We start from the raw sequence: 10,651 nt of genomic DNA, 5'->3' as shown, positions 1-10,651 counted from the left end.
GTCCTTGGAGCAGATGCGAATTCACACCACACGGCATGGGGCAACACAAATTGCAATGCAAGAGGTGAGTCTTTACTAGAGTTTATAATTGGAACTGAGTTGACGATACTAAACCTAGGAAACAAGCCTACATTTATAAATAAAAATCGTAGGGAGGTAATAGACATTACACTAAGCACTAGGCATATTGCAAACTTTATTAAAGACTGGAAAGTGCTGGAGAAAACATAATTGGTAGACCACCAGCACATCCAATTTGCAATAGATGTGAGACTATGTGGGATTGAGATGTACAGAGACCCAAAAAGAACTAATTGGGATAGATACAGAGAAGTTCTAGGGAAGTCTGTACAAAAAACCCAACTAACGTGAGAGGACAGAAAGAATTCTATGAGGCAGTTGAACTATTAGAACAGGCCATTACAACTGTTCTCTCAAAGAAAATAAAAACACCAAGAAAGTAAGGTGGTGGAACAACAAACTAGCCAAAATGAAAAAAGAGGTTAGGATGTTGTATAGAACATCATCTAGGAATGGTATGTGAGACGTATATCGTAGGAAACTCACTGAGTATAACCTAGAGATAAGGAAAGCAAAAAGGAAATCTTGGAGACTGTTCTGTAAGAAAGTGGAATCACACAATGAAACAGCAAGGCACGAGAAGGTTCTTAAAGCAACCCGTATAAATAAGGTGGGGGCACTGGAGAAAATAGATGGGTCGTTTACTCAGGCGGTGAAGGACACGCTGGAGTGTCATGGCGTGTCACTTTCCTGAGGCTGAGGAGATGACAGAAGAAGAAACGGTTGGAACAGAGACCGGAGCTCGAAGAGCAAACTGGAACTGAGCCAACAGAATAATAAAACACAACCATGTAAAATGGGCAATCGGCACGTCTCGTCCCATAAAGGCTCCGGGGCCAGATGAGATACTTCCGATACTCCTACAAGGAGGACGGGAGATACTCGTCAATGCCCTGACGGACCTCTTCAGTGCTAGTCTAGCTTTAGGGTACGTGCCGAAATCATGGTCTGAAGCTAAAGCAGTATTCATACCTAAGCCTGGAAGGGCAAACAATGCCCAAGCCAAAGCATACAGACCATTATGTTTAACCTCCTTCTTGCTGAAAGCAGTGGAAACAATTCTGGATAAATATATCAGAAGAAAGGTGCAAGTGAACTCAACGTTCCATGAACATGAGTTTGCACATTGACCTGGCAGATTCACTGAAGTAGCACTCCACCTGTTGGTTTGTAAACTAGAAGAATATAAAGAAATTGTTCTGGCGGCATTTCTAGATATAGAAGGAGCCTTCAGCAATACAACCTATGACGCTATGCTTAAAGCATTGGAAAAGAGCAACGTGAGTAAAACCGTCGTCAAATGGATTAAATCCACGTTAGACGGATGGAAGATAAAAACAACCCTGTTTGAAGAAACGCTGACGTTTAGGGCCATCTGAGGCTGTGTTCAGGGAGGAGTTCTTTCGCTTCTGCTCTGGAACCTCGTAGTGAACAAAATCATAGCTATGCTCAACGAACAGGGTTTCTATACACAAGGATACGCATATGACCTAGTGATTTTGGTACGAGGTAAGGTGATGAGTGTTATCCAGGATCTCATGCAAAGATCACTCAACCTTGTAGAGAACTGGTGTCGGGAAGAATAACTATCAGTCAACCCGAACAAGATAACTCTGGTCCCTTTTACAAGAAGTAGAAAATTAGAGGGAAAGGGATCACTGAAGCTCTGTGCAAGATATATATGGAAGAACAGGCACTGCACCTAGGTGTAGTGTTAGATAAAAATCTAACCTGGAATCTACATGTAGAAAGGAATATAACGCCGGCCATGAACTTGCTGTATGCATGTAAAAGAACCTTTGGGAAGACATGGGCCTAAGACCATCAATGGTAATGTGCATATATACACAATGATCATTAGACCGTTGATGGCCTATGCTGCAATCGTCTGGTGGCAGAAAGTAAGTCAAGGTAAAGTCGCCAGTAGATTGGATAGCCTCCAGCCTACAAAGTGAAAAAGGAAACCATGGATGGAAGTACAACTATACATCCGTCTTTTATTATCATTAATAGTAGTAGTGATTATTGTTTTAAGAATGGTATCCTCTGCTTGATGTTTATTCTCCGTTTCTTTATTCTTACAATATGTCATTCAATATCGTTTTAAAGTACGTACTGTGATGCGTGTTGGCGTTCGAGCTTGCAGTTTGTCTGCGCGTGTGTACATGTATCTCCTGTTAATGGTGGTAGGGATTATTGTTTTCTTCAAAGGTAAGTGAATGTATATTTTATTCAACATAATCTACGATAAAAATGTGTTCTTTGATTGTAACACATTTTTTGCTCTCTCTCTTCGTTAAAATTCTAGACACAGTCGGGAGTAGAACCCGGGACTTGTGTGATTAAAGGCCAGCATGCTAAGCCATTTAGCCATTGAGCAGAACTAGTAATATCAATATAAGCGTGTGCTATTATCGCATAGCAGAAGATAAGGTTTTATCTATAACCTCTATGTAATGTGAACATTGCAGTTGACACATAAAAGTCTCTAGTGTTCAACTCTATAAGCTTGAAATGTTACATTAAAAATTCAGTGTTCTAATCATTTAAAAACTGATGTAAGTGGCGTCTAAAAGGGTGCCTCCTGAGCTATAGAGCCACATAGCAATGTGAATTGATCTGTATCATTATGCCTGTCGTTCATTCACCGTTTATTCGATTTATAGCTAGGTCAGAGATTTTTTATTGTATCCCCTGCATGTTGTATGTAGTCAGAAAAAGGGCAAAACGATTTTTTTAATGTTTCATTAATTCGTTTTTATGACTATGTTCGATTCGAGATAGTTCATTCATAACAGCTCGATTACACCTTCTATTTGTGTAGTATGACAATGTGAAACCGCAGAAAGACATTGCGTGCTGGGAATAGTTCATTCGTAACTTCTATTTGCATGGAGTGAAAATGTGAAACCACGGGCGGATGTACAACTATACATCCATCTTCTGTTATCATTAATAGTACCGGTAGTAGTAGTGATTTTTGTTTTAAGAGGAAGTACAACTGTACATCCATCCTCTTATTACCATTAATATTAGTAGTGATTATTGTTTTAAGAATGGTATCCCCTGCCTGATGCTCATTCTCCGTTTCTTTATTCTTACAATATCGCATTCAATTATGTTTTAAGGTAAGTACTGTGATGCGTGTTCAGAAGTAGCCAAAATAATAATATTAAAAAGTAATAATAGTATTTCTTGGCTTATAGCTTGTGTGCGCTAATCCACTATTAACTTTAATAGTAGTGGTAGTGAAAATAATATTATTAAACAATAATAATTTATTTCTTGGCATGTAGCTTGTGTGCGCTAATCCTCTATTAACATCAATAGTAGTAGTATTAGTGGTGATTATTGTTTTAAGATGAAGTACAACTGTACATCCATCCTCTCTTACCCTAATAGTAATAGTGATTATTGTTTTAAGAGTAACTACAACTGTACATCCATCCTCTATTATCATTAATAGCGATAGTGCTGCCTGTCGTTCATTCTCCGTTTAAGGTCAGGACAAAGATTTTTTAAAGTATCCCTCGCTAATTAAGTTAGTAACTAAAAGCGTAAAATAATTTTATTTTATCTGCATAGTAATAGTGATTATTGTTTTAAGAGGAAGTAGAACTGTGCACCAATATCACATCTATTCCTCTTTCATTTTCTTCCTAATTATGTTTTGATATAAAAAACTAGATTATGATTGTGTTATAAAATCCACCACCTCCTCCTTATGGAACCCTCTACATTCATCCTCCACTCCCTTCTCTTCTTTTGTCTGTTAAAAAAGGTAAATATAAAAAGGTGAGTAAAAATCAATGCACACGTCTTAACAGGAGGTGAAAAGGACAAGAGGACATCTCTACACCATGATCAACTGTTTAATGACATAACAATAACGTAAGTATATCAGGGAAGAAAATTCCACGTCTTACAGCTGTTAAAACGAGAGCACGTAGTCTTGATGACAACTCTGTTAAACAAGAGCACGTGGTCTGAGCACACAGAGTGAAGGGGGACACTTCGTCTGTTAAGGGCCCCATACACTCGCAGACTTAGTCGGAGGTAAGCCTGCGCAAACCAGTCTCTTCAGACATGTCTCTGTGTGTATGGCCGATAAGTCTGCCGACAAAAATGCAGGCAAGTCTCTGACATTCTGGCGCTGCTTGAATTCAGCCGGAGACTTTGCGACGAAAGCGCTATCTCAGAGTTGCGGCAGAAAATGTAAATGTGGTAACCTACAATTATGCACTGCAATTCTTTTTTGCTCGTCTTCTTCGTGCAGAGCGCTACATTATGTCCAAGTAACAACTCATCTTCTATACCGACTATCTAATTAATTTCAATCCGTATACATATTCGAACCATCCGAAGCGCACAATCTTGAACAGAAGACAGCTGAGCGCGTCGTATTCAACTTCCTCGATAAATAATCATTTAGCCTGAGCGTGTGTGGGCAACTGTGTACTTCCGACTTACCTCCCGGAGGCAAGTCTGTGCAGGTAAGTATTCCAGAAGTCTGCGCGTGTATGGGGCCCTTTAGGTTAGCCTTGCTCTCTTTTTTTCAAGCATCACACTTGTCAAAAGCACGTGGAGTGAGGTTAGCCTTACACTCTTTTTCAATATTCCCGCCTCACACCTGTCAAAACCATGTGGAATTAGGCTAAATCCCGTTAAGATAACAGGTGTGAGGTTATGATCGTTCACTCTTTCCAAAATCCCCGCCTCTCACCTGTTAAAAGCTCGTGGAATAAGGTGCCTTAGCGACGGTGTAGTTAGGTTTCCTCCAAAAATAGTAGAGGGGAAGGGAATCTGTCCGTAAAACTGTGAGGAGGAGGAGGAGGAGGAGGAGGGATTGAGCTGATCTCCGTGACATTACGCTGTCTGATACAGAGCGTTCTATTTTCGCATCGGACAAATAAGATTACGTTCGGAAGGGGCATTTCGCAAGATGGCATCGGAAAGGGCAGGGTCCACTGAGATTATCCCCTGTAAGATGGTGTCGGGAAGGGGCATATCGAGGAGGGCAGCTTGCCTTAAATCTAGAGAACTTAGGCCCCCTCTGAGATGGTGTCGAGAAGAGCAGGTACCTTTAAAATTAGGGTCCTCTGAGGTTAAGCCCCCTCCAAGATGTAACATGCCAGGAATGGGAGCATGCCTTAAAACTAGGGTCCCTAGGACCCTCCAAAGATGGTGTCCAGAAGGTCAGTTAGCCTTAAAACTTGGATCATCTGAGGTTAGGCCCCTCTAAGATGGCGTCGCACATAGGTAATTCCCGTTAATATAAGAGCAGTTAGGTTAGGGTTCGTTTCAAAATTACGCGCCTGCACGTGGTTAGGACCTGTCAAGATGACAACAGTGAGGTTAGCCATGCACACGAATTCAAAATTCCGCGCCAAAACAATTGCACGAGGTTAGGACCTGTCAAGTTGGCGGCTGTCAGGACAGCCACATTCACTTGTTCAAATTCCGCACCAAACAAGTGCACGTGGTTAGGATCTGTCAAGATGGCAGCAGAGAGGTTATCCATGTTCACAATTCCGCGCCAAAACCAGTGCACTTACTTAGGAACTGTCAAGATTGCAGCTGTCCTTTTTAACAGGTGTTACTTATTTCAAGTTCCGCGCCCACGTGGTTAAGATGGCGGTAGTGAGGTTAGCCGCACCCACGTGCTCAAAAATGTGAGGTTAGGGTCTGTCAAGATAACAGCTGTCACCTTGACAGCTGTCAAAAGCACGTGTCTTTGTCTGTAAACGATAGCACGTGGCCGTGACGTCGTGGCCATGTAACCGTGACGTCATGGGGTCAATGACGTCGGGTGCTGACTCAGCACATAAATGCTGACAAGGTGTCTTAGAACATACATTGCTCTACTACTTATATAAGAAAACATAAAGGTCCAATTATACTGCCTTGAGGAATTCCCCTCTTAATTATTACAGGGTCAGATAAAGCTTCGCCTACCGGTACTCGAATTCTCTGAGATCTATTTTCTTGAAATATAGCAACCCATTCAGTCATTCTTTGGTCTAGTTCAATCGTACTCATTTTTGCCAGTAGTCTCCCATGATCCACCCTCAGGCCCCGATTTCGAGTAGTTAGCGCCCTGGGCAAACAATCTTTAGACGCCCCCCCCACCAATCTGCTCGTTTTTCTGTCCCTATGAAAAAATAACTGTTTAAAAATTAAAGATTGCAGTTTTCAAGATTATGATTTTTGCAACAATATCAAAGGAAACGATATGTAACTAACACTACTCGAGTTAGAATCATGAAAGTTCGCACACTGATTTAAAATACAATGTTCTTTGCTATAAACATTAATCAGTTAATTTACATAAAATGTTTTTGAAAAAAATATTTTTCCATACAGAATACTTTCCCAATTGACTGTGAATACAATAACGAATCTCTTAAAACAACGTCTCCATTCGGAAGAGTACTCTTATTCATGTTTTGAGACAATGTTCTTTTACCATCATTGTAAGTTCGCAGAGATTTCGAAAAGTCCACCATTACGTTTTTGTTTTGGACGATGTTCAATAATATTCTCAACTAATTACTTCACATTCCAAGTAGCAGGATCATCGATAGAAGATGAATTAGGCACTTTAAGTAGTTCAAGTTCGCCTCTCTGCTTTTTAGCAGCGCGTTTTCTTTGTTGTTTTTTGTATTCAGCACCACTTCACTTTTTACTCTTGGATAAATACTAAAAAACATGTAACAATTACACGAGACAATGAGTTGGCTAGGTGAGATTATCAGGTTGATGGTGAGCGGATGTAAACAATAATACGCAAACGAACCGTCACGAGCCAATGACAGACAGGGCTGTCTAGACTAACAGGGTTTGCGAAGCTACCAATTACAACTGCCCACCCAGCACCCGCACGAGTTAAATAATACCTTTCTTATTGCTTGCAGTTATTAATTTTCCTTCATAAAAAATAAATATATACACTGACTGACAGAGCAAATGCAACACCAAGAAGGAGTGGTTCGAAAGGGATGAAAGTTGGGGGAAAAACAGAGACGGCACGGACGAATAATTGATGTTTATTTCAAACCGATATGCAGGTTACACAATGCGCAAGGCATCGACTCAGTAGGATGTAGGACCACCGCGAGCGGCGATGCACGCAGAAACACGTCGAGGTACAGAGTCAATAAGAGTGCGGATGGTGTCCTGAGGGATGGTTCTCCATTCTCTGTCAACCATTTGCCACAGTTGGTCGTCCGTACGAGGCTGTGGCAGAGTTTGCAAACGGCGTCCAATGAGATCCCAGACGTGTTCGATTGGTGAGAGATCCGGAGAGTACGCTGGCCACGGAAGCATCTGTACACCTCGTAGAGCCTGTTGGGAGATGCAAGCAGTGTGTGGGCGGGCATTATCCTGCTGAAACAGAGCATTGAGCAGCCCCTGAAGGTACGGGAGTGCCACCGGCCGCAGCACATGCTGCACGTAGCAGTGGGCATTTAACGTGCCTTGAATACGCACTAGAGGTGACGTGGAATCATACGCAATAGCGCCCCAAACCATGATGCCGCGTTGTCTAGCGGTAGGGCGCTCCACAGTTACTGCCGGATTTGACCTTTCTCCACGCCGACGCCACACTCGTCTGCGGTGACTATCACTGACAGAACAGAAGCGTGACTCATCGGAGAACACGACGTTCCGCCATTCCCTCATCCAAGTCGCTCTAGCCCGGCACCATGCCAGGCGTGCACGTCTATGCTGTGGAGTCAATGGTAGTCTTCTGAGCGGACGCCGGGAGTGCAGGCCTCCTTCAACCAATCGACGGGAAATTGTTCTGGTCGATATTGGAACAGCCAGGGTGTCTTGCACATGCTGAAGAATGGCGGTTGACGTGGCGTGCGGGGCTGCCACCGCTTGGCGGCGGATGCGCCGATCCTCGCGTGCTGACGTCACTCGGGCTGCGCCTGGACCCCTCGCACGTGCCACATGTCCCTGCGCCAACCATCTTCGCCACAGGCGCTGCACCGTGGACACATCCCTATGGATATCGGCTGCGATTTGACGAAGCGACCAACCTGCCCTTCTCAGCCCGATCACCATAACCCTCGTAAAGTCGTCTGTCTGCTGGAAATGCCTCCGTTGACGGCGGCCTGGCATTCTTAGCTATACACGTGTCCTGTGGCACACGACAACACGTTCTACAATGACTGTCGGCTGAGAAATCACGGTACGAAGTGGGCCATTCGCCAACGCCGTGTCCCATTTATCGTTCGCTACGTGCACAGCACAGCGGCGCATTTCACATCATGAGCATACCTCAGTGACGTCAGTCTACCCTGCAATTGGCATAAAGTTCTGACCACTCCTTCTTGGTGTTGCATTTGCTCTGTCAGTCAGTGTAGATTAAATTCCGGTTTTAAAGTTAGAATAGTTTAAACTGATTTACATAGGCTAATAAATGAATTGAAATAATTTGTGGAAAGTAAAAGTAATTTGAATGTAATGAATTTAAGACTAATTCACGCAGGCCATAATTACTCGATCCGCCGGCCACCGCCCCTCAAAAACTGGCGCCCTGGGCAAATACCCAGTCCGCCCATTTGTAAATCGGGGCCTGTCCACCCTAACAAATGCTTTAGACAGGTCAATCGTGATACAGTCCATTTTACCCCCTGAATCCAAGACATCTGCAATATTTCGCTGTAATCCTGCAAGTTGAGCTTCAGTGGAATAACCTTTCCTAAAAGTGAACTGCCTTTTAGCGAACCACCTATTAATTTCGCAAACATGTCTAATATAAGCAGAAGGAATGCCTTCCCAAAGCTTACATGCAACGCATGTCAAACTTACTGGCCTGTAATTTTCAGCTTTATGTCTATCACACTTTCCTTTATACACACACACACGATACAAACGGCCCGTTTCGGTGGAAGTTATAAAGTATAGAACCTTGTTATTTCCCATTCAATTGGCGGCAAAACACAAAGTAAAAAAAATACTTGCGTTGAATTTGAACCTTCGAGTATCATTCGCTAGCACAACTTCCACCCCGCCCGTGCCAAGTGAGCTAGTGCGTGGCTTGACAGGCAGCGCGCAGTTTCCAACCTATATAATACCTGTTTCTGGTCCGTGTGCGCACCTCCTGTTGTAAGGTATGTGTTCTTCATATCTGTGCTCGTGTTACGGGTTCATTCGAGGTTCCCTAACGAATTAATAGTGATACTCACAATTCCTGTTGACTTCTAGCCAGTAAACACACATCTCTTTATATTGCCCCTGTTTTGGGGGAGGGAACAATGTATTTAAGAATTGTAGTAAATGTGGTGGGTGGCATAAAACAAAATCGCAAGGTTCTGGTGAACCACTCGGCATATCTACGTCCATGTCAGCATCAGTGCTAATGCAGGTCGTTAGAAATCAACACAGGGGAGGCTTTCAATACTTAAAAAGTGTTTTCAAGTCTTTGCTGAAACTGCTGCTTCATGTTTTAAAAAAAACGAGCCCGTTTTGAAAACAATACACAGAATTGTGATAACTTCTCTCCCAGAATGCACTTTGCTGAAATGTGATGCTCCAGGATATGAGTAAATTGTCAGCGAAATGGTGATAGAAAAATGTGTGCGTCCGCTGCTGAAGAATATCGGTGATAAAAGTTCTGAATTGGTGCTCCATTACTCGTGTTATTCCAAACCCCTGTTGAAAAAAATCTGATACACATTCTGTATCTGGTAACGTTTATATTTTACGTTTGTATACTTTAAGTCAGGCTCAAACGTGAAATGTTAGTTTCTGTATGTGCATTATCTTCGCAATTAGTAACATGTTAAGTTTTTTTTTTTGGTGTAATGTAAGCGTTGGCATCTTTAATGTTTTGTAAATGCAATTCTGGCCGCACTGTGCATGTAGTTTATGTATACGTTAGAATATGAGGAGCGAGAAGGCGGTGGTGTATTTACATATATATTTTCTTTGCCTGATGTAAGGTTTTGTTTTGGGTGTGTGGGCTGTGGGCGTTGTTGTTAGAAATATGACAGAGCACGGTGCCGGTTCAACGTGCACCTCATCGGAACAAATTGATGTCACTTTAAATCTTGATATTGAAGAGGTAACTGTAATAAAATTATGTTTACATTGATATTGACGTATGAAGGGAGGCACGTTTTTTTTGTTTTTTTTTAACGCCAAACAGTAGGGTTATTGACAGCTGTCAGGTAGACACATCCTATATTCAGAAGAATGTAATGTTATTCATTCAGTATAATTGCTGTAGCTTCGCTATTCTTCACTGCACTCACGGGATTTAAATTTATACTAAATTGTAGTAGTTAAATGTTGTATAATGTTCTACAATGGAGTTCGAAAGTGGCATTCGAAAGGGTTATGATCGATCGGCTATTCTGTGATTAAATTGACAGATATGTTCCTTTCCTTTTTCAAATTTGAAAATTGTTTTCACATAAGAGTTAATACATTCTGTTCACTTGAAAAACAATTTTTCTCGGTCGCAGCCTGTTGTTCCTAACTGTTTTATGATCTCTGAATGGCCATAACTGGAAGCCAATTGACAGACATGACTAAAATGGGTTGTAATTAATTATTGCTG

The 10,651-nt window shown here is 42.1% G+C and overlaps 1 protein-coding gene across 1 annotated transcript in view; it reads left to right on the top strand.

The window, feature by feature from the left end:
* Positions 1–10,018: 10,018 nt before the first annotated feature.
* Vps8 (vacuolar protein sorting 8) overlaps positions 10,019–10,651 on the top strand; it is a 221,275-nt gene continuing 220,642 nt past the window's right edge. Inside the window, exon 1 of the mRNA XM_068225913.1 lies at positions 10,019–10,153. Within this exon, the coding sequence (XP_068082014.1) occupies positions 10,076–10,153 (78 nt within the window). The 5' untranslated portion in view covers positions 10,019–10,075. The remainder of the gene's footprint in view (positions 10,154–10,651) is intronic.

This window comes from Anabrus simplex, chromosome 2 (genome assembly GCF_040414725.1).
Source record: "Anabrus simplex isolate iqAnaSimp1 chromosome 2, ASM4041472v1, whole genome shotgun sequence".
Taxonomy (NCBI): Eukaryota; Metazoa; Arthropoda; class Insecta; order Orthoptera; family Tettigoniidae; genus Anabrus; species Anabrus simplex.
The sequence above is the reverse complement of the archived record's forward strand: the minus strand, read 5'-3'. Positions and strand labels throughout refer to the sequence as shown.